This window comes from Micromys minutus (genome assembly GCF_963924665.1).
Source record: "Micromys minutus genome assembly, chromosome: 10".
NCBI lineage: Eukaryota > Metazoa > Chordata > Mammalia > Rodentia > Muridae > Micromys > Micromys minutus.
The window spans coordinates 44569210-44593244 of NC_137979.1; the positions used below are offsets into that span (position 1 = coordinate 44569210).

Genomic DNA, 24035 nt, shown 5'->3' on the forward strand with positions numbered 1-24035 from the left:
ATTAACTACAGCACAGGACAGCAGGATGAGGTGATTAAATGAATAATGTTACATTGTTGTGGGGGCAGAGACTGAGTTTTAAGAATTACAGTGTCTGGAATTTTAGTGCGTAAAAAAAAAAAAATCCAAACATATTTTAGGAGGAATTAGGAACTTGTAGAACAAAGAAATGGTTTAACTAATTATATGAATTAAGAGCACCTCTGAGGGCCACATGGTCTGTAATCACAGCTCCAGAGGCTGAGGCAGGAGATCTTCAGTTTAAGGTCAGCCATGGCTAGGATGAATCTGTTGTCTGTTTAAAGAGCACCGAGAAGTTCCCTGGCCAGAGGAGGGCTTCTGGTGAAAGATTAGAGAAAGGAATGGCAGTAAAGACATCGGAGTGACTCCTTGAGTGGGGGTGGTGGCCAGTAACTGCAGCCAGCACTCAGGAGGCTGAAGCAGGAGAGCCACCACCAGGCCACCCTGGACCAGGAAGGGTCCTGTATCAAAGACAAACCACAAAGCAGCAGTAGCAACTGTGTGTGGTTGGAGGATCTGAAGTTCAGGGTCATCTTCAGCTACACAGTACATTCAAAGCTAGCCTGAGCTACAAGAGACAACTGTCTCAACAAACAAATACAAAACAGCCAAAAAACAAACGGCTTTCTCAGCACTTTCCTTTAGGAGCCACAGGACATCCTGATAGGGGTCCTGACTCCTGCCCCCACAAGGCTGCCCACTATGAGATTCCAAGGATGGGAGGATGTGGACCTTGGCAGCTATGTCCTTCCTGAAGCCAGTACATACCTATAAATGCAACCTAAGACATTTGTAGAGAACAAAGTCAGGGCCAAAAGTCAAAAGGTTAGCTACCCCATAGCTAGATTCTGTCAGTAACTCCGAAGCTCCCCTACGCCCTGAGTCAGAGAGGAGGGTAAGCCAAGCTGTCTTACTGTGTTACTTTTCTGACAAGATCATCAAACAAAATGTCCTCAGAAGGCTAACTGTTCAAAAGCAAATATGAAATTATACATCTGTACATATACACATTACACCACCACAGCTCAAAGCCCAGGTAGTTAGCAGTTCACTTAGGGCTTTTGGTTGTTTTCTCTTCCAGTTTCTTTGTCACTCTCTTGGCTCTTCCTGATGCTTGGCTATCCTGTCACATAATCTACTAAATAAAGTCAACTCTCATTTATCCCAGTAAGCACTGTCCGTCTGAGTGGCTATGAAGAGAGGCCTCTGGAAGTCTGAGCCATTCATTCAGGTGGGAGGGAAGAGGGGTGACAATCATCCAAGCCTTGCAGTACCATCCACTAATTGTCAAAACCCATAGTGCACCCAGACAAAGGTCCTGAAGTCCTGGAATCAGGTCACATCAGTTTTTAAAGAATGTGAAATGTTTCAGGAGTCACTGGGCAAAGGGCACTTTGAACAGTGGTGGTTTTTCGTCTGTACAAGAAGTCGTGTGAACTCTTATAAAGAGAATTTTAAGGAGCAGCAGCCTCCCTGGCAAATTCAGGCAAACCAGTTAGAAAGACTGGTTTTCATCTTCTCATGAAGTTCTTTTCCAGAGCCACTGACGTCCGCTGTAGAGAATGGATGTTGCGTTTCACCCGGTCCTCTAGGGAGGAGGTCGACGCGCTCTCCAGCTTCATGCGGCTAGGGAAGAAGACAGGTGAGTGGGACAAAAGAACATTTTCAACCGTTCAACCCTGGCAGAATCTGAAGAAACAGGATTGTAACCAGAAAGCAATTATAGAAATACAAGATCTTTTCAGCCCACATAGACAATTTTCAAAGGACTCCATCTGGAACCAGGGTTTTTAAATGTCCATAAGGGAAAACTCATCTGTTTTGGAAAACAAGTCAAGTTACTTTGGAAAAAGGTTTTCTGAGCCACAAATTTTTACTTAAAAGGAAGGCCAAGGAATTTCAGTGATTTGGGGAAAATACCAATTACTTCTTCTACGTCAAATTAACAATGTTATTATCTGGCTAGAAACTGGGAGCAATACCAAAAGTGGTCCTGAGGCTGAGTTCTGAGATCTCTGGACACAGACAAGCAGCAGGACCACCCGGAGCAACGGGCCTGCTGCCACGTGATCTCTTGGAGACCACGCAGGTGGAGCCCAGGCGTGAGCAATCACTTACTGGATGAACTTGCCGGACCGAGAATCCAACTTCTCCAGCCTGTGCTCCCGCTCATCTTCCTTGGCATGCCTCTTGAGAGTGTTGAGCCTCTCCTCCTCCCTCCACTTGGCATTTTCCATCATCTCCTGCCGTTTCCGCTCCAGTTCCTCCGCTGAGAGTTTTCTGTTGAACATAAAAACAATCCCAGGTTCAGGACAGAAGCAGCTTAGCATGCAGGTGGGTCACAGGCTTGCCAGCTCGGGGTCCCCAATGTCATGCCAGGTGAGTTCCCTTCCTTCTGATGCCTCAGGCAGATGGGTCCAACCAAACCATGAAGACTTCAGTGAAGGATTTCATAATCACACTCAGTAATCTCTAGGCTAATTATTTTTAAACAACTACAAAATAGACTGAGAGCCAATCAGGAACCTAACCTTATAACAAGTTTGTCCCCACCCCTAAGAATTTACAGAACAGAGGCCTGGGCCATCCATGTGATTCTTGTGATTTCAATCTCCATAAGAGATACTTAGAAACCCATAAAAACAAAACCCATGGCTACAAGTTAAGACTGGCTCAAGAGTACTTGCTGTGCAAGAATGAGTTTCTGAGTTCAAAGCCACAGCTCCCCTGTAAAAGCTGGGCACAGGCACACACATAGCTGGGCATTAATGAACAAACCAGGCAAATCCCAGGAACTGGCTGGCCGTTTAGCCTAGCAAAATCACTGAACTCCAGATTCAGTGAAAGGTCCAGCTCAGGAAATAAGGTAGAGTCCAATGTCCTCCTCTGGTCTCAGTATGTGTGAGTAGAGGTGCACATGACACACACGTTCCTGGATACATCCCAAGAATGTAAAGTACCACTCTGGGATAAAGCTAGATGCCATCAACCTGACTTGACTCGAACTCAGAATATAACAGGTGGATCATCTTCCCTGGCATTCATCCTAAATGAAGTTAGAACAAAAAAAGGAAGTGATGAACCTGATTAGTCACCACTCAACAATGTCAGACATCCAAATCTACTGCTTCTAAAATAGGTATGTTACAGTTTGTACATAGAGAGTTTATGATACACAGACTTTAAAGGGAAAATATGACGGAGTTCTGTTTTTTAAAAAGTGCCCATTTGGAGAAACAGACTAAAATTCTAAAACTTGGCATTTACTTATCCATGGTAACTATGCTTCCTGACAAAAACACTAAGCTGGCTGGCTAGCCAAGCATGGTGTCAAACCCCTTTAATCCCAGTACTCAGGAGGCAGAGACATGCATTTCTGTGAGTTCAAAGCCACCCTGGTCTACATAGCCACGACAACCAGGACTACACAGAGAAACCCTGTCTCAAGAACAAAACAACAGAAACAAAACCCACTTCCTGAGAATGGTGGCACTCGCCCACAGTCACAGAACTTGGGACATGGAGACATGGAGGCAGGAAAAAGATGAGTTTGTCTGTGTGAGGCCCTGTCTCAAAAAAAAAAAAAAAAAAAAAAAGGAGAAGACCCCTAAAACACAGCTCCACTAAATAAATATATAAAACTTATTACATACCCATGATCCTAGTATTTTAGATGCTGAGACAGGAGGATTACAGAGAATTCCAGGCCAGTCTGGGCTTCAGAGGACACTTGATATAAAACCCGTGTGAGCACATGTGTGTGTGTGTCCATGTGGAAGACCAAGGCGAATGTTAGATGTCATTCTTCAACCCATGCTGCCTCATATTTTTTGAGGCAGGTCTCTCACTGAACTTGGAACTCATCAATTCCGTCAGACTGACTAATCAACAAGGCCCAGGGACCCACCTAGGCAGCGGTCCTTTATACCTATGCTTGTGTGGGTGAGTGAGTGGGTAGGTATACCATGGTACATATGTAAGGTCAAAGAACAACCTGTTCGCTTTTTCCTCTATGTGAGTGTTGGTGATCGAACCCAGGATGCTGGCCTTGGTAGCAAGACTTTACCACTAAGCCACTGAGCCAGCCAGATTTTGTCCGTTCAGTGTGCCTTACCGGTAAAAGCTGACCAAAGGGGTGTGGCTATCGGTGTTCACACCTATAAACATATCACTTGAGAGGCTCAGGTAGGAGGATCACCACAGGCTCAAAGTTAGCCTAGTTTACAGTGTAAGACTCAGTATAAAAAACCAACATTGGATAGGACTAGGGTGTAGTTCAGTTGGAAGAGTGCTTGCTCTGAGTGAACAAGGCCCTGGTGTGATCCCCCAAACCACATATGCTGGGTGCAGTGACATATGCCGTTAATCTTAGCGCTTGGAAGATGGAGGCAGGCTGAACAAAAGTTTAAGGGTCACCCTTGTTTATATACTAAGTCTGAGGCCAGCAGCCTGGGATACATGAGACTATGTCTGGGAAAACAAAAATCAGAGGACTACAGGAAACCAGATACCTTACCAATTTCCCTGCTGCCAGCTGCCTCATGAGGCAGCCTTATGAAACCCGAACTCAGCAGGGTCCTAACTTACCGGGTATATCCAGAAGTATGCCGCCTCTGGTAGACTTCCTTTTTAGGTGATGGGCTATCCCTTTCTTTCCTGTTTACCTTAGAGTTGTGCCTGTAATAGACAGATGGAACAAGCCTTTTCATAGGGGGGATTATTAGTATACCCTGAACCAATGGAACACCCTCAAAAGTATAATCCATGCTGGGGCCAGCAAGATGGCTCAATGGGGAAAGGCCCCTGCTACCAAGCCTGATATCCTGAGTTCAATCTCTAGGAATCTACATGGCAGAGTCAGACCCAACTCCCTCAAACTGTTCTCTGACCTCCATAAACATGCAGTGGTACAAAGGTATACACACACACACACACACATACATGCAAATAAGAAATTTTAAAGTATAATCCAGGGCCTCAGGAGGCTCATCAGTTAAAGTTTCTGCTAGATAAGTATGAAGACCAGACAGAGCTCAGATCCCAGCACCTACATAACAAGTCAGGCACACTCCTGCACATGCCTGCAATCCCAGCACTGAACAGGAAGGAGTCAGGAGGATCTCTGGCTTCCAGCCTAGCCAAAGGGGGGGAAAAGTCATCTTTAGAATTAGGGAGAAACTGCCTCAGTGGAATAATGTGGACAGTGGCAGACACCTTCTTTTGTCCTTCAGACAGGCACAAGTATGTGCACCCACCCACACACATGTGCATTCATCATACATATGCACAATACACACATAAATGAAAGTATAACCCAGAGAGGAGAGGGAATTCTGTATCGCATTATAGTTCTGCAAGTGCAATTCACTGTGACTAACCATGACATGATGGCGGAGGAAATAAATCTGAGACATCTGAGGATGGAGGTGACGAGCGTCACCCAAGGCAAACCCCTGTTGTGACCAGGCCTTTAGAGTCAGATTATGTCCCTTTCAACTCTCTACTCACTGTTTGCTGGGCCTTGGGGACCGTGACCTTCTGCCAGGGGATCGAGACTTCCTGTCCCGGGACCTCTCTTCCTTGGTGCTCTTCTTGCTGGCATGCCTGGGGGGTGAGGAGCTTCTTGACCGGGAATGGTTCTTTATTGTCCTTTGTTCACCCAGAGAACCCTGCAGCCCCTGGTTCCGGTCAGAGTCCCTCACCTGTATCATTTAGAAGAGAAATCAGTCATAAGAAAACCTAGCTGTTCATACAGAAATGCACTAAAGCAGAGGAAAGAATGAAAGTTCTTTAAAGGCCAAACGTAATCAATCATGTGACTATATAGCTGCATGTAAGTGTGTGGGCACACCTGAACCCTAGTACTCAACATGCTAAGGGCAGTGCACTGTAAGTTCAAGACCAGCCTGGTCTGCATATGTCAATTGTGTGCAGTTCTTGGCAGGACACTAAGTGCTCCAACTAATGATTGATTTTTCTACTTGGAGGACTCTCAGAAAGAGGCAAAGGGCTCAAGCATAAGGAGCAGGCTTGGCTTCCAGCAGCCCCAGCCCCCACTATCCAAACTCCCCTGTTATCTGCAGGGGTCAAGGGTGACACCTTAGACTGCACAGTCCCATAGTCACCCCCTTTGAAAAATCCACATCTCTACCTGTAAGCCGTATCCAGGGACTTTGGACAAAACAGGAAAGGAATTTGCTGTCTTCTTTTGAGATCTGAGAGATTAAACATATACACAGTCCAGTTTGCATCTGTCCTTCTGAGAAGACCATGTCTCCCCACACCCACTGCTCTTCCATGGCAGCGCCCTGCTCTGTTTGGGCTGTCTTCATTGAAGACACAGCACAGTCAAGGCTTTCCTGTGAAAGCCGTGGGCAGAGCTCTCAGTCTCAGAGCCTGAGTACATTCTCCTCTCACCCCACGTTGCTATTCCGGGGACTAATCGTGAGTCAGCAGCAACAGAGCTGACTGTCCCTTCGGGAAAATGCAGAATGGGCCCACATAGTTCCATTAATCCACTTTTTAAAACAGAGGGAGAGCCTACAGAAAACCCCCTTCAGTACTAAGGACTCAAGCTGTGAGACTTCCGACCTCAGATGTGGGAGGTGAATGTCCACCTATGCTAGAGTGCACCAAGAGACACAGATTTAGAATTGCCGAGGAACTCTAATGCTCTACTGACGTGCTCCCCATTGAGAGGCAAGCGCGCACAGCTCCGTGGCATGGGTGACCACATGGAAGCTGGCACCACCTGCTTACCGGGCCTGGCTCTGCTCATCCTCGCTGCTGGAGCGACCGCTGCTCGAGCTTCTGTGCTTGTGCTTCCTGTGCTTCTTCTTCTTCTCCTTCTTCCTCTTCTTCTCCTTCTTTTCAAGACTCATTTGCAACTGGGGAATATCCAGAATATGATCAATCACACGAGATTACTGACACCGCTGTTAGCACCTGGTGTAGGGAACCTTCATAACTGGCCCAGGACATTAATCAAGGTATCCATGTTGGATACAATGCACCCCAGATACCTTCTGAAAATTTTCTAATAAGTAAGCAAGAAATCCGCATCTTTAAAACTATTATTATTGGGAGCTGGACAGATAGATGGCTCAGAGCTTAAGAGCACAGGCTGCTCTTCCAAAGGACCCAGGTTCAATTCCCAGCACCCACATAGTGGCTCACAACTGTAACTTCTGTTCCAGAGGATCAGATACCCTCACACAGACATTCATGCAAGCAAAACACCGATGCACATAAGGTGTAAATAAGTAATAATAATTACTACTGCTATCACTATGTCCCTCTAGCAGGTCTGCCACTCACTGGCTAACTATAATTGTCACCAAGCCTGACAATTAAGAGTTAAATTCTCAGATCACTCACATGCCATGGAACACATACACATAAACGCACTCAAATAAAAGCAATTACAAAAGAAAAAGAAAAAAAAACTGAAGACATATAGTCCTTTCCCAACCAAAAGGAAACAAACCTTAATTAAGGTATTAAGTTAAGGTTGCACAGAACCACCAGAAAATAGTATCTAAAACACAAAAACTGAGGGGCTGGGGAGATGGTTCATCAGTTAAGAGAACTCACAGCTTTTCCAGAGAACTTGAGTTCTATTCCAGTATCCACCTCCAGAAATCCACAAAAGCCTACAACTCTACCTTCAGGGGACCTGATGCCCTCTTCACCCACATATACAAATAAATAAAAATAATTCTTTAAAAAATGTAAACCTAGTAATCCTGTTAACTCAGTCAAAGGAAGAGGACTGAGTTCCAGACTGTCAGGGGCTACAAATAAGTCCTGTCTCAACATAGAAATAAGTTACAAAAGCCAGTCCAGCTAGGCAGTGGTGGCACACACCTATGGTTCCATCACTCAGAGGAGGCAGAGGGAAAGGGATCTCTGTGAGTTTAAGGCCAACTTGCTCTACAGACTGAGTTCCAGGATGCTGGGAAGAAAGAAAGAGAAGCTGAAGGAGGAGGAGGAGCAGGAGGAAGAAGAGAAGAAGCCAGCAAAAGCTTCTGCTGCTAAAGGAGGGGAAGAGAAATGGCTTAGTATTTAAAAGCACTGGCTGCACTTCCAGACGACCAGGGTTCAATTCCTAGCATTTAATACAGCAACTGTCTGTAGTTCCAGGGAATCTGATACCGTTTCCTGCCTCTTCAGGAACCATGCATGGACACAATGCAAACACACAACAGTGCAAACACACACACACACACACACACACACACATGCAGGCACACAGTGCAGACACACACACACACACATGCAGGCACACAGTGCAGACACACACACACACACACACACACACATGCAGACACACACACACATGCAGGCACACAGGCAGGCAGCCATCACCGTCTCCATGGTCTCCATGCGAGTTCAGTGCATGACTTACCAGCTCTTTGATTTTCTTCATTTTCACAGGATTGTTCAGTACTTCTCTTTTTTTCTCCTCCTCTTTCTTCCTAAATACAAGAAAAAATTTTAATAGCTTTTTACAAAGAAAATTATGTTATCTTCCTCACCAAATTTTATATAACGGCGCCTTTTCAAAACTCATGCACAGCTAGCCAGGGATACCTGACAGCTAGTGAGAACCTGTCGCAAGAAAAACAAAACAAAACAAAAAAACAATGAAACCCACATAGACACAGAATTTACGCTAAAACCTACAAGATGGTGTGGAGACAAAACAGCTCCGGCAAACACACACAAGAGATGTGAACATCCATGTGGAGCACTGCAGAGTGTACTGTGAGTTCAATCTGCTTCTCCTTTGGCTTCATGTTCAAGGCCTCCCTCAAGCTTAAGGGACCAGATGTGGACATCTGAATCCACAGGCTGCAACATTCCAAAGACAACCTCCACTGCTTAGCATAAGAACAGCCTTAACAGCCTCACTGTGTGGGGAATACAGACAACAACAGAATGGCTCTTCTTTTAAGAAAGGAGAGACAGAAAGAGGATGTGTGTGTGTGTGTGTGTGTGTGTGTACACACGCTCGGCGCTCGTGAGGGAGTGCTTGCGTGCGTGTGTGTTTATACACATTGGTGCTGGGGCCTGGAGACATGGCTCAGCAGTTAAGAGCACTGGCTGCTTTTCCAGGGAAAACTCCCTGGAATTCAACCCCAGACCCACATGATGGCTCACAGCTGCCATAACTTCAGTCCTCTCTGGCCTCTGTCAGCACCAAGCATGTATATGGTTCACAAAAGCACACAACACCAAACAGTCAAACACAGAAAATACATTTTAAAAAAGAATCAGGGGCTGGAGAGATGGCTCCCTGGTTAAGAGCACTGACTGCTCTTCCAGAGGTCCTAAGTTCAATTCCCAGCAACCACATGGTGGCTCACAACCATCTGTGATGGGATTCAATGCCCTCCTCTGGTGTGTCTGAAAACAGCAACAGTGTACTCACATTCATAATAAATAAATTCATAAATAAGTAAATAAATCTTTTTAAAAAAATCAAGAAATATCACTACAAAGATTTCAAATTATAACAATTCGAAAAAATTTATTTAGAAACAAGTTAGGGATACATGGAAATATTAATGTACTGGCTGGTTTTGTGTCAACTTGACACAAGCTGGAATTATCAGCTGGAGTTATCACAGAGAAAGGAACCTCCCTTGAGGAAATGCCTCCATGAGATCCAGCTGTAAGGCATTTTCTCAACTAGTGATCAAGGGGGGAGGGCCCAGCCCATTGTGGGTGGAGCCATCCCTGGGCTGGTAGACCTGGGTTCTATAAGAAAGCAGGCTGAGCAAGCCAGGGGAAGCAAGCCAGTAAGCAACATCCCTCCATGGCCTCTGTGTCAGCTCCTACTTCCTGACATGCTTGAGTTCCAGTCCTGACTTCCTTTGGGGATGAACAGCAATGTGGAAGTGTAAGCTGAATAAACCCTTTCCTCCCCAACTTGCTTCTTGGTCATGATGATTGTACAGAAATTGAAACGCTGACTGAGACAATAAATAAAGAGTTGAAGGTGAGAGTGCAGGCTGAGGTAAGGAGATGGTAAATTCAAGGCCTAGGCCACACAGAGAAACACAGTCTCACTCAATCACAAAGTCTGCTTAGTGACACACACCAGAGGGTCAGGAGTTCAATGTGAATATGAAGCTAGCAAGACTATATGAAACCCTGTCTCAAACAAACAAGCAAAAGTGAGGAAGGAAATGGAAAGCGTTTGTCACACAAGCTTAAGGCCTAAACATCCTCCTTCCAGAACGCAGGTGAGAAAGCTGAGGCAAGTGTGACGGCACACGCCTTTAGTTCCAGCACTTGGAAGACAAGTGTGAGTCCGCAGTAGGCCTGGTTCTATGTAGTGACCTCTGGGCCAGACAAAGTAGCATAAGTCTCTAAACCAGTAACTACAGAGGAACGTAAACTGAGCAGCACACAGCCATAACCCTGGTGTCCTGGGGACAGTGGCAGGAGGATCCTGGACTTGCTGGCCAGTGTAGACAAATGAGCAAGCTCTAGGTTTAGCCAGAAGACTCCATCTCAAAAACTGAGTTAAGAGGGCTAGATAGAGGGCAAGTTTCTGTTAAAGGAAGTTGCTGCCAAGCCCATCTGGGTTCAAACCGCAAAGCCAATATGGTGGAAGGAGAGAACCAACTCCCAAAAATAGTCCTCTGACCTCCATACACCGTGACATGTATACACACGTGGATTCACATGCACACATACAAATAGGGTAGAGTGATTGAGAAAGACATTTGATGATGACTTCTAGCCTCCACAAATAGGTAAGCACACATACACACATAATATACACTAACACATGAAGCACACTCATTCATAAATAAATATATTAATAATAAAAGTAAAAGCAAGGAAGGGGCTGAGGGGGCTGTACACCTGCAGGCCAGTGTAGGGTTAAGAAAGTATTTACCTCATAGCCATGGAACTAGCAAGTGTTTGTCACCCTGCTCCAACCTCCTTGTGACGGTTTGTATTTGCTCAACCCAGGGAGTGGCACTATTAGAGGGTGTGGCCCTGTTGGAATAAGTGTGGCCTTATTGAAGTAGGTGTGTCACTGTGGGCATGGGCTTGGTCCTAGCTACCTGGAAGGTAGCAGCCTTCAGAAGAAGATGTAGAACTCTTAGTTCCTTCTGAACCATGCCTGCCTGGATGCTGCCCTGCTCCTGCCTTGATGATAATGGACTGAGCCTCTGAACCTGTAAGCCTGCCCCAATTAAATGTTGCCCTTTCCAGACAATTGTAAATGTTGTCCTTTGTAAGACTTGCCTTGGTCATGGTGTCTATTCATAGTAGTAAAACCCTAACTAAACTCAAAGACACTCCTTTTTAACGAGAGAGCGAAGAGAGAGAGAGAGAGAGAGAGAGAGAGAGAGAGAGAGAGAGAGAGAGAGAGAGAGAATGTTCTTGAGTACAGGTGCCCTTGGGTGCCAGAGGCCTTGGATCTCCCTGGAGTTGGAGTACAAAAGCTCTCAACTGCTGACATGGGTACTGGGATCCAAACTCAGGCCCTCTGCAGGAGCAATACTTGCTCTTAACAGCAGAGTCACCCCCAACCTTCCACCCCTTATATCTGTTTAAGAGTTTGGTGGATAAACCTCGTCTGGCTTGATGTACTCGCCAGCATCTTTCCATATGGCCTATAGCAGGCACCCTTACAGGATCTCGCTCACCACCCAGAAGCACAAATGGAGGCATGGAAAGCAGGCACAGCTGTAAAGCAAGAGAAACGCCAGCCTTGGAGAGTCCCCAGGCGTCTCTCTAACAACCCTTCTCAACTGCCCAGCATTTCACCTTATGATGAAGAGAGGGTCTTCCCGGATTTTGCTGGCCATGTCAAGAAGGGAATTGGCACCCGACGGGGCAAAGATTGAGCCTGGGAGGAGTCCTGTCTCAGAAGAGCAGCCGGCTTCCCTCTCTTCCATCTTCTCAAAAACATACTTGTCAATGGGGCGCCCCAGCAAGTACTCGTCACGGTTCACCATGCCACCCGGACCTTGGTACATCCAATCCAACTTTTCTTCTTTTTTCCTGGTTTAAAAAAGAAATAAAGGGAGAGAGACAGAGACAGAGAGAGACAGAGGGGGGTGCGCATTAGCCACACACTCACTCAAAGGAAAGGGGAAGGTAGGGTCCTACTGAGCTCCACAGGACCTGAGCTGACCAGCACTGGGCTCCCTCTGCAGGTCCCTACCACAGGCCAAACAGCATTTCTGACTTGGCAGACAGCAACAGGCTTACAGATGAAGAGATACTTCTCACAACTCATGAGGAAAAACCAGAATCCTCCAGCTAAGGCATGAATCTTTACCTCCTTCCCTAGTGTCCTCTACCAAGTTATACAATATGCCTTCACGCCAAAGACAGATCTACCATGATGAACGCATTCGCACTCAGCACCACAATGACTTCAGTGACCCCCTCCCCACGCAGCTGTGCCCACTGCCTGCCTTTGCCCTTGGCACAGTGGCCCCAGTGGGGAGAAAGTAAAATAGTGAATGAGGCTTTAACACAAAAGGAGGACACCAAGTGACGTCACAGCATCAGGCTTAACGTCGTTTCTTTTCTCATGGGAAGAAATGTGGCTTGGTTTTGTTTTTAAAGATTTATTTATTCTATATAAGTCCACTGTAGCTGTCTTCAGACACACCAGAAGAGGGCATCAGATCCCATTACAGGTGGTTATGAGCCACCATGTGGTTGCTGGGAATTGAACTCAGAACCTTTGGATGAACAGCCTTAACTGCTGAGCCATCTCTCCAGCACAGGTTCAGATGATCTTTTCTGTGTTTGTAGTGGATTGTTCTTAGAGCAAAGAAGATATATATATATATATATATATAATGTTATAAATCTCCAAATCCCTTTCTGGAACTGGGGATTAAACCCAAGGCCTCAAGCATGCTTAGGCAAGCAGTCTACCATGGAGCAATAGAGTATCTTTCTAGTATTTGCTGATGGTGTTACATTGTTGCAGTTCCTAAATAGTGATACTTGATTCTTGTATTAAATAGATAAAGATGGGCAATCCTCATCTCATCCAGTTCCTGTAGAGTAGAAGGGACTTCAAGAGACAAGGGGGATCTGTGGTGGGATTTCTCTGGCTTTTTTGGTAATCCCCCCACCCCCAGAGCTGAGGACTGAACTCAGGATCATGTTTGTGCTAGATAAGCACTGTTATCCCTGAACTAAATCCCCAAATCTGTGCGTGTGGCTGTGTGTTCATTGTCATCGTGTGGAAGTCATAGGACAGCCTGCTAGTGTCGTACGTCTCATTCCTCCATGTGGTTTCCAGAGATTGAGCTTAGGTTGTCAGGCTTGGTGGCAGACACTTTTATCCATAGAACTATCTTTCTGGCTCCGTTTGTTCTTTTGACGTAGTTTACATAGGCTATGCAGGCCTCAAATGTTGTAGTGCAGAACCCCTTGAATTCCTGCTCCTCCTGCCTCTACCTCCTTTAAATGCTGTCGTTACCAGCATGTGTCATCTGTGTATTTTAAAGTCGCCTTGGATGAAGCTGATGTGCAGTCTTAATGGAGAATCTACTCTATAGCCTTCATGTTAGCAAAGCCAAAAATGCAGAGGATCGTTCCTCTGTTTTTATATGTTTTCTCTTCAGATAGTTTCTCATTTGAAGCCTTAGGGAAACCGTGAAAGGCTGTAGTTGATGGCTGTTTTAGAGAGAAAGGTACAGAAGCAGCCTGTCCAGAATTCCTCAGTTCTGGCTAATGGTGAACCCAGAAGCTACGTTCTGGGAAGTGTCTCTGGAGCCCAGCTCTGGAACTCATCGGTATCCTGGGCTGCGTACCCACTCTATTGTTTATTAAGCTCAGAGCTTCATACAGGATGGGCAAGTACTCTACCATTCAGATGTATTTTAGACCAGGGTGAACACTCATGAGAGCTGGCTGCTTGGTAAGACTGATATCTCAAAAGCAAGAGTGTGTGCCTTCCTCTCTTAGTTCCTTTTTGGTTTGTACAGATTTGATCTAGTATCATTTCCCCAGCAGTGTTTTAAACCTTTACTTGAGGCTGCTGGGTCTCTGGCCAGTTCCCTCTCTCTCTCTCTCTCTGCCCCCTTCAGGTAGCCTTGAGGTTCTCTCTCATCTGAATTGCACACAGCCCCTTCCTTTTTCTTGTCATGTTAATTGGTCTTCAGTTTATCCGGGGCAAACTCATTGCCTCTGCATGCTGCTGCAGACTAGGCAGCTCTACCGGTGGGTCTCTGAGTGTCTCTCAGTCACTTTGTCCCTATTTGTTGACCTTCGGGCCTCACCCAGTAACCACTGAGTGACCCTTTTTCATCTTTCTGGCCTTGCTCATCTCTCTGGCACAGATGTGATGAGAAACTGCTTACACGTAAATAAGTGTAACTTATTTACTGGCCCCATGAGTAGCAGGCACACGGGCACAGAGTTCTCAGGCATGTTCTTTATTTAGGTTTGTTGTTTTTTCTTTAGTGAAACATGTGCTTTTAAAATCCTCCCCCTCAGGTAGATGCTGTGGCAAATGTCAGCACTCAGGAGGCAGAGCACAGAACTGTGTAAGCACAGGAACCCAGAGTGAGCCTGGACAGCACAGCAGGACTTGAGAGAACCAGGTGTGCTGGCACTTGCCTTCAATCCTAGCCCTTGGGAGGCAGAGGCAGGAGGATGTCTATGGGTTGGAGACTGGCAAGTTCCAGGACAGCCAAGGCTGTATCGGGAGTCCTCCAGGACAGCCAAGGCTTGTCTCAAAACCAGAACCAGCCAACCAACAAACAAACAGAAACAAACTGGGCAGCCCAGGCAAGAGCATTTCAGGTTTGAGGTTAGCCCAGATAACAATAAAACCCTTCAAAAACAAGGGCGGCAGCAATGTCTCAGTGGTTAAAAGCACTTGTTGCTCTTGCAGAGAACCAAGGTCCAGTTCCCAGCACCAATATGGTTGCTCACAATCACCAGTAACTCTAGGTCAGAGTTGCCTTGCCCTCTTCTGGCCTCCTGGAGTATCTCCTGAGCATTGTGCATACACATACACATTAGTTGGTTAGGTGGTTAGTTAAGGACTGGAGAGATGGCTCGAAGTCTAAGAACATGTAGTGCTCTTGCAGAGGACCTGAGTTCCATTCCCAGGACCCATGTTAGACAGCCCACAACGGCCTGTTCTAGTTCTGGCCTCAACAGGTGTCAGGAACCATGTGGTGCACACATACACAGCAGTCACTCACACAAACACATTAAAGAAAAGTCTTGTCACAAACAAACCCACTTGGCATGATTGTACATGCCTGCAATCTCCATACTCGGGAAGAAGAGGCAGAAAGGTTAGCAGCTCAAATCCAACCTTGACTACTGGCCAGATGACCCTGGAAGGAGTGAACGATTCCTGAAAGTTGTGCCCTCTGACCTTCACACACACACTGTGATGTATGTGCCCCTCCCCATTACACACACACACACTAATGGTGAATAAAACCCAGGAGCTTATTCATGCTCAAAGCCCTGTGCTTGCTCCCTAGTGCAGCATGGGCTGGTGGAGTGGCAGAGGGCTGTAATCTCAGCATTTGGGGAAGTAGAAATATGTGGACAAGAAGTTGGTCATCATGGGCTGGGGAGATGGCTCAGTGGTTAAGAGCACTGACTGCTCTTCCAAAGGTCCTGAGTTCAATTCTCAGCAACCACATGGTGGCTCACAACCATCTGTAATGGGGATATGATGCCCTCTTCTGGTGTGTCTGAAGACAGCAACAGTGTACTCACATACATGAAATAAATAAATGTTAAAAAAAAAAAAAGAAGTTGGTCATCTGTGTTGGAGAGATGGCTCAGCGGTTAAGACCACTGACTGCTCTTCCAGAGGTCCCGAGTTCAAATCCCAGCAACCACATGGTAGCTCACAACCATCTGTAATGGGAGCTGATGCCCTCTTCTGCCATGCAGGCATACATGCAGACAGAGCACCCATATACATATATACATATATACATACATATGTGAATCTTAAAAGATGACCTGAACCACAAGAGTGGAATGAATCATTAAATCAGCAGTGTTCAATCGCCATACAAAGCATTCAAACCAGCCAAATGGACAAGTAGATCATCTACAAAAGCTGGGGGTCCCCACCAACTGTCATAGGATTCTGCAGGGCTTGTCTTTCTGAGTCCTGATTATCTTTTTTTCTCTCTCTCTCTTCTGTCTTTTCTTTAGGATGCTAACCAGGCATACGTGTGCTTTCTCTTTGGGCTGCCTTATGGATGTGTACAGCCACGAGGTTCACCTGCATGTCAGCTTATCCCAGACACCATGGCTTTGCCCCCTGCTTTTCTCCATTCTCCTCCTCCAGGAGATTTATAGTTCATCTGGCTTGCTTTTAAACTCTTAACAAATTGTCTTCAAACTTAAAAAAAAAAAATCATAGAAACAGAAAACTTGCAATCCTAACACGTAGGAAGTTGAATCAGAAGGAGACAAGTCTGGGCTATAACATGAGACCCTGCCTGCACTTTTAAAAAGCTGCTTTTATTTTATGTATTTTGTGTATGTGCACAATGTGTGCAGTACCCTCAATGGCCAGAAGAGGGTGTCAGAGGCTCTGAAACTGGAATTCTGAATTACAGATGCTAGTGAGCAGCAGTGTATGCTAGGAAATCAACCTGCCCTCTGCAAGTTCTCTTGACCAATGAGCCATCACACCAGCCCAAAAATAAGGAAATACATATTTAAAAACAAAACAAGTAATTCATGCTCTTGTTCCATTTTTTTTTTGTATTAATGCTGGCCCTATTTTCTTTTTGTTGTTATGATACAACACTCTGACTAACACAACTTAAGGGAGAGAGGGTTTATTCTGTCTCACAGTTCAAGGTAGAGTTGGTCACAGTAGGACCAAGGTGACAGGAGCTGAAGCAGCAGTCACACTGCATCCCAGCAAATGCTCGGCTTGCTGAGTCCCACACAGGTTGGGATCCCCAGCATGGACCGTCCTCCTGCCCACAGTCGGATTCTGTAAGTTTCACCATTAACAGTTACCATCGGCATTCCCTAAATACATGGTATGTCATTTAAAAGTTCTATAAACCTCCTTCATTGTAAAACATCAGAACCTCCCCAGTCCATTTCTTAGAAGGATGTGGCTTTCTCCCTACGTATATGCCACGGTGACATGTCCATGTACTGAAACTGAGTCTCTCACATACACAAACGGAGGTAACAAATCCCTCTTCCATGAAATTGAGGAAAACCCCACACATCCCCCACATCCCACCCAGAAGGTTGGCCCATGAAACATGAGCAGAGCTGACGCCAGCACAATCTGACAATCTCTGCAGTTTCTATACATCTTGATCTAGGAATGCACTACAGAGTGTATTTCATGAGATGAGTAGGGTAATTATCTTCTGCTATTGCCCTTTAGTTTACAAGAAACTGACCTAAGGCAAAATTCAGCAAGACGGTCCAGAGCTACAGCAGGACTTTACTGACACACTCCCTATCTGCTTACTCGTGATCCTCCACTGCCCCCAAGATGAGCTTGCCATGCATTTACAGAGGCCTCAGGCAGCGTAAGGCAATGATTCTTCGTCACAGTCACTGTTATCTGTCAGCTGTCTCTCGGCAGCATGGCCTACACTAGGCTGGTTATGCATTATCACATCTGGTCCTCAACAACCCTTACAGACTCGGGCACTCTGACTTCCTGGGTCCTACCTATGAGATGTCAAGGCTCCCAAACCTTCTCTCAAGTATGGAACTCAGGACACGCAAAGCAAATCTTAGAATCAAGTTGGACAGGCTCCAAAATCCAGTGCTGAGCCCCTCAACTATTGCAAAGCCCATGGGTCAGTCATACGTCACTACCACTCCTTACACACCAGAACAGCCAGCTCCTCACTTACTTGACAGCCCCGACATCCTCGGCGTAGCGCTGCATCTCTTCCCGAGCTCTCTCCTCCCGAAGCTCTCGCTGCAACTCCTCGATCTTTTTCCTCTCCGCTTCATGTTTCTGCTCTGCCTTCCACACTTTCTCCACATTGCGAAGCGTCTGCGGGTGCCAGCTCTTCTTCAGGTTCTGTGTGAGCGACAGGAGAGAGGAAAGAACTCAGTGAGTGGTCAGTGGAAGGTGATGAATCTAACTAGACATATAAATGTCACACACACACTCATGCTTGCTCACTTTGCTCACTTTTAAACAGTTCAGGATCCTCACCTAGAGAATGGCGCTACCCACAGTGGGCAGTGTCTTCTCACATTGATTACAATCCCCGATGCACATAACCACAAGCCAGCCCAATGGAGACAATCTCTTGTTAAGATTCTCTTTTCAGATGATTCTGGATTACGTAGATAGTTAAAGCTAACCAACCCGGCTGGCCTCACTCACCCTTCCCACAACCAGTCCGGTAAAGGCAAGAGGGCAGGGTGGAGAGTGCAGCTCAAGAGTACTTGACTGGCAGGCATGAGGTTGTGGGGAATATCTGTCTACAGTCTGAGGATGCAACAGGTCTTTTCTGAGTTTCCTTCAAACAGTTTCAACCTGAGACTCCACTGCCATGCCTAAAATGGGAGGTGATTTGTAAAAGCAAGGCAGGGGGAAAGGACAAAGCGAAAACTATCTCACTTTGAAAGGCAACGAAATTCACTGGGACAGAGCATTCGCTCTTTGCAAACATCTTTCTTTCTATTGAGTCCACTCGACTGTGCTGTGCCTAACCTTGCATGCGTACCACATACCTAGCCCTCTTTCAACTTTCCTTCCCAGGAATCCCCCCTTGTTTCTTCCCCTTCACCCTCACTGAATGTTTCTCCTCTTTCCCTTCTCTGCTTTGCTTCAAGCTGTAATCCTAGGGTGTTACAGGGAGGAGCTAGCACCTCAGGGTGGCCGGGCGGGAGGCTCTGTAAGCACAAACTGCACTCAGAGCCACCATCCCAGTGGTGAGAACAGCACAGCATGACTAAGTCCCTGTGGCTGGAGGTAGAGAGGGCAAGCCGAGGGGGAAGGGGGTGGAAGATAAAGCCAGCTGAGAAGGGAGCAGATCAAATCCTACACAGGCGTTCTAAGAGGGACTGTGCTCCACCCTCCTGGTGACAGGAAGCAAGAACTGGCACTGTGCAGGCAAGAGGCGTGACTGGCTATCATGTGAAGAATAGATGAGAGAGGTATAAATTATTTATTGCCAATTCCCGCCACCAACAGAGAGGTGCAAAATGGGAGACTAGTTAAGGAGACTAAATGAGATAAAAATACACAAGGGCCTTGCAGATGCAAAGCACACAGCAAAAACACAGGTACGTGTGTATACACACGCCAGTGCACACACACAGACACACGCAAGCCAGGGCCTTGCTACTTAGCTCAGGCCATCTTCAAACTTGAGACCTTACTGACTCCACCTCCCAGGCACTGAAACTAAAGACATGGAATCCGCTTTTTTCTTCACTCTTTACTGCCTTCCCCCTTTATCAGGTTATTTTATCCTTTCTTCCCAACTTCTTCCCATTAATCAGGACTGTCTTCACCTCCACCTCCGCTACCACCACCACGGACACACGTGTCCTTAGTTTGTCCTACATAGCTTTTCCTTTCCATCCTAGAGCACAAATGGCAACCAGTGTCTGGAGAAATTTGCAGATGTCACCACTGAGTGAGAGATAACAGCATCCTGTGGCTAGACACTGCTGAATATACAAGTTACAGTGCAGCTCCACCACCACACACACAACCAATTATCATGATTAGAGCTTTTCTGGCAGGGATGGCTAGTCTAGGTTGTCAACTTCAACTGAGGAATTGCCTCCATCAGATTGTGGGAATGTCTGCGAGTGTATGTTCTTGATTACAAACTGATGGAGGAAGGCCCAGCCCACTGTGGGTCCTGCCACCCCTGCATAGGTGGCCCACCTATGTAAAAAGAAAAAAAAAAAAGAAAAAGAAAAAAGTAGCTGAGTAAGGCAAGAGAAGCAAGACAGTAGCAGCATCCTTCCAAAGTTTCTGCTTCAGTTCCTGCCTCTGGGCTACAACTTAAGCTCCCTTAATGATGGGCTCCAACCTATAAGATGTAATAAGCCTTCTCCTCTGAAAGTTGCGTTTGATCTTGGGTTTCATTATAGAAGTAAACTAATGCACCGTCCATAATAAACAGTTATATGAAGAACATACCAAACTAGACTAGCTTCGATGGAGTACTGGAACTTGATCAAATTAAGGACACCTGGCAAACTCAGCGTAATAGACAGATACCTAAACTGATGTACTTATTGATGCAATTAGCTTCACTTGAAGAAGATCAATAGTGTCCTAATCTAGTTCTGTGCTTCGTGGACACTTCTGCCTTATTTAAGGCATTAAATAAGACACAAAGAACTACAGAACTTAAGAACAATTGCCACTTAGCCTAAAAAAAGTGTTACCAATACAGAAGAATGCTGTCATGTACACATCAAAGCAAAACACCGATGTAAGGAAGGAAACAAAGATGAAAAAATTTGAAATGGATTCGTCTAAATGGTAAAAGCTCAGGATTGGAGATGACTGGAGCCCACCCTTTGACAGTCCAGGTCGAGATACAACGGTGAACTCCTAGCTAAAAAAGGGGGGCAGGAGGACTATGTCCGAAGATAACACACCACAAAACAAAGTCTACGCACCCAAGATCTACCTCTTTCCATACCATGAGTCCAACTGTCCCCCTCCCTGAACTCACACTTCCCAGCCTGCCCCCCCCCGCCCGCCCCATCATCAAATCCAGACACCAGAAGTCATCATTCGCCGCACATCTTCCCGAATCTCACCCCAGTCCCTCTGTGGTCTTCACCAACCGCTCCCTCTCCACGCTTATCACTTCCTTGTGCTGAAAACAAGACTTCATAACCAGGGTTACCCACTGCTATCCCCGACTTTCACACCACCCCTGCCAGTTTCGGTTCCCAGCGCCAGTGGGTCTCGGGACTCAGCCATCCCTGCCCAGGCCTCCAGCACTTACCAGGTCTCCGCCTCCCATGATGGTGGAGACGAATGCTCAGTCTGTGGATCTGAAAGATTCAGCGAAGGTCGACAGGAAACCTGGTGAAACAGTTCAAAGACTGCCTCACAGGACCTAATCCCTAAAGGAACCAGCTGCCCTCCCCCACCCCCCGCCCGCTCTAGATCGCACTTCCGGGGATGGCGTAATATAACCGCGTCAGCGTCTCGGCTCGATGACGTTTGATACGAGCCCTAAGTCTACGTGCCTAAGATCGACCTCTTTCCATACCATGGGTTTAAATGTCCCTTTCCCTGACCTACTTTCTACCCACCCTCCAGGTTTTAGTGGTCTCATTTTGGTTGCCTCACATAAGCATCTCGCCCCAACTGTTGAAAAGCCACAAGCAGGGTTCTGTTGCCTTGGCAACGCATCAGGGCTCTGCTGTAGAAGCTGACTAAAATATCTGCCAACTCAGGCAACCTTCCCAGCCACCGCTACACCAGGATTTCCAAAACAACTTTCAAAACTGGACTTTCGACCAACTCCCTCATTCCCGGCATGTTTTATAGAAATAGACTCCATCAAGCAAAATCCCAAAAGCTAGATGTCGTGGCACACCCCCAATCGTCTCCACGCTTGGTGGACAGAAACTGAAAGATCAGGAGTTCAAGGCCAATGTTGGCACAAAGTTTGGGTCATTCTGGTCTGGAAACCCCTATTTTTGTTTTATTTTATTCATTTTTTATTTATTTATTTTTGTTTCATAGACAGTGTCTTTCTATGTAAAACCCTGGCTATCTGGGAACAATGTAGGTCAGGCTGGCTTCAAACTCAGAAAGATCAAGATACCACCTGGTTCTATCTCCAGAGTGCTGGAATTAAAGGCTTGCTACACTATGACCAGCTTGTGTTTTTATTTTTGAGTTGAGAATTAAAGAACTAGAGGGATGGTTCAGCCTTTAAGAACACCGATGACTCTGATTTGATTTCTAGTACCTACGTAATGGCTCTTCACCATCTGTGATTCCAGTTCTCGTGGATCACACACCGTCTTTTAGCCTCTCTGACCACCAGCCACACAAATGATGTACAACATACATTGCAAAGCCCCACACACATAAAAAAAATTTTTTTTTTAAAGCTGGAACTAGTTGGATGTGGTTGATAAAAGAAATTGGTTGGGTGTAATTGTACATGTCTTTAATCCCTACAGTCTGGAGGCTGAAGCAGGCCGATCTCTAAGAGTCCTAGGACAGCCAACTCCACATCATAATACCCTACCTTAAGGATTTTTTAAAACTAGCTACATGTTTGGGGGTTAGGAACTAAGGTTTCTTTTTAGAAATACTTTTTTTTTTTTTTTTAAACTGGAGGGATGGTTCAACCAGCTCACAACTTCCTGTAACTCCAGTTTCAGGGGATCCAGCACCCTCTTCTTACCTCCATGGGTAAGTGTATATCACACACATACACTTTAAAAAACTAATGGTGGTGTTGCATGATTGTAATCTTAAAGAAAGGCAGTTGGATCTTTATAAGTTTGAAACCAGCTGAACCTAAATAGCAAATTTCAAGACAGCTAGGGCTTACACAGTGAGACTCTATCTCTAAATAAATAAATATAAAAACAGGAGGCAGAAGAAAAAAGGGAGGAGGAAGAGGAGGAAGAACTATGTATAAATAGTCTTCCTTCTTTTCCAGGATCCAGTCTCAAATCAGGGCCTCCCATGTGTTAGGTTCTACCACTGAGCTATGGCCCTAGCCCAGAGACTATAGTAACTGAAACTCAAGTGGAGGCGCGTGGTGACTTTGACTTATCAGTCCCGTGAAATGTGAGAGGACCAGGCTAAAAGTTGCTTGTCCTGTCTAGTGACAGTGGATCTTACTTCTATATATGGAAACAAAAGGAAGGGGGCACCTGGATTTGAACCAGGGACCTCTTGATCTGCAGTCAAATGCTCTACCCCTGAGCTATACCCCCTCACCTCCTCATAGCACTCTTCCTTGTCCACTTATGGTGATTGAGTCACTATGGACTGGTTCCACCCACATGAGTGCCCTGGGGAACTCTGTGTGCTCAAGCCTCACCTTTATATACAGTCTGCTTTGGCTTTTCTGTTGGTCACCAAGAAACAAGATGGGGACATGGAAGAATGACAACTGGTTGAAAAGGAAGTTGACATCATGAACAGAGAAACCTGTCCTTTGGGCTAATATGTACCCTGGAGATCATCTTGTACCCCTGCCCTCCAGTGAATTATGGGTAAAGGAGATGGATGATGTCGGTTTTAATTTGGTTTTGGACTAAAAATTCAACTCAAGGCCCCAAATATGCCAGATCAGCTTTCTTTTTTCTTTTAAAGATTTATTTACCATATATGAGTACATTGTAGCTGTTTTCAGACACATGAGAGAAGGGTTTCAGATCCTTCCATTGTAAGCCACCATATGGTTGCTGGGAATTGAACTCAGAACCTCTGGAAGGCCAGTTAGTGCTCTTAACCACTGAGCCATCTCTCCATCTCCCTTCTAAGCTTTCTTACTACCACCTAGTATAATCCCAGGTTCCTTGACTTCTTTTCTTTAAGCAATGTCTCCTTATGTAGCCCAAATTAGCCACAACAGGAACATTCAGTCCTTCTGCCACAGCCTCAGCTGGCTGGGATTATAGACACAAACTTCCAGACACTTAAAATGTCAGGTTTTTTTGTTTGTTTGTTTGTTTTTTAAATAAAAGATGAGAATATATCAGAGAAATCATACTCTGACTTAGAACCCACTATGTAACCCAGGCTGGCTTGATGATTATGGAGGTCTTCCTGTTTCTACTTCCTTAGTACGAGATTACTACGAGTATGTGCTATCATTTTTCAAGAGGGCCCCACTGCCTTTGCCTGCTGTGGCTTTGTTTTTGTTTATTTGGTTCTTTTTGTCTGTTTTAAAATATATTTTAATTGGGTCTGAGGATGTATATGGGCATACACATGCCACAGAGTACACGTGGAAGGCAGAAGACAATTTGTGGTAGTCAGTACCCTCCTACCCTGTGGGTCCTGGGAATATAACTCA

General features: G+C 45.8%; 1 protein-coding gene across 1 annotated transcript; it reads right to left on the bottom strand.

Moving 5' to 3' along the window:
* Window positions 1–21124, bottom strand: CWC25 (CWC25 spliceosome associated protein homolog). The gene is made up of 10 exons (XM_080922902.1): window positions 20985–21124; window positions 17901–18073; window positions 11815–12051; window positions 8429–8498; window positions 6781–6908; window positions 6173–6236; window positions 5530–5723; window positions 4609–4698; window positions 2140–2301; window positions 1–1647 (listed from the first exon to the last, which is right to left on the bottom strand). The coding sequence occupies exons 1-10, from the start codon at window positions 21000–21002 to the stop codon at window positions 1533–1535; spliced, it is 1251 nt and encodes a 416-aa protein (XP_080779028.1). The 5' UTR covers window positions 21003–21124; the 3' UTR covers window positions 1–1532.
* Window positions 21125–24035: the final 2911 nt, after the last annotated feature.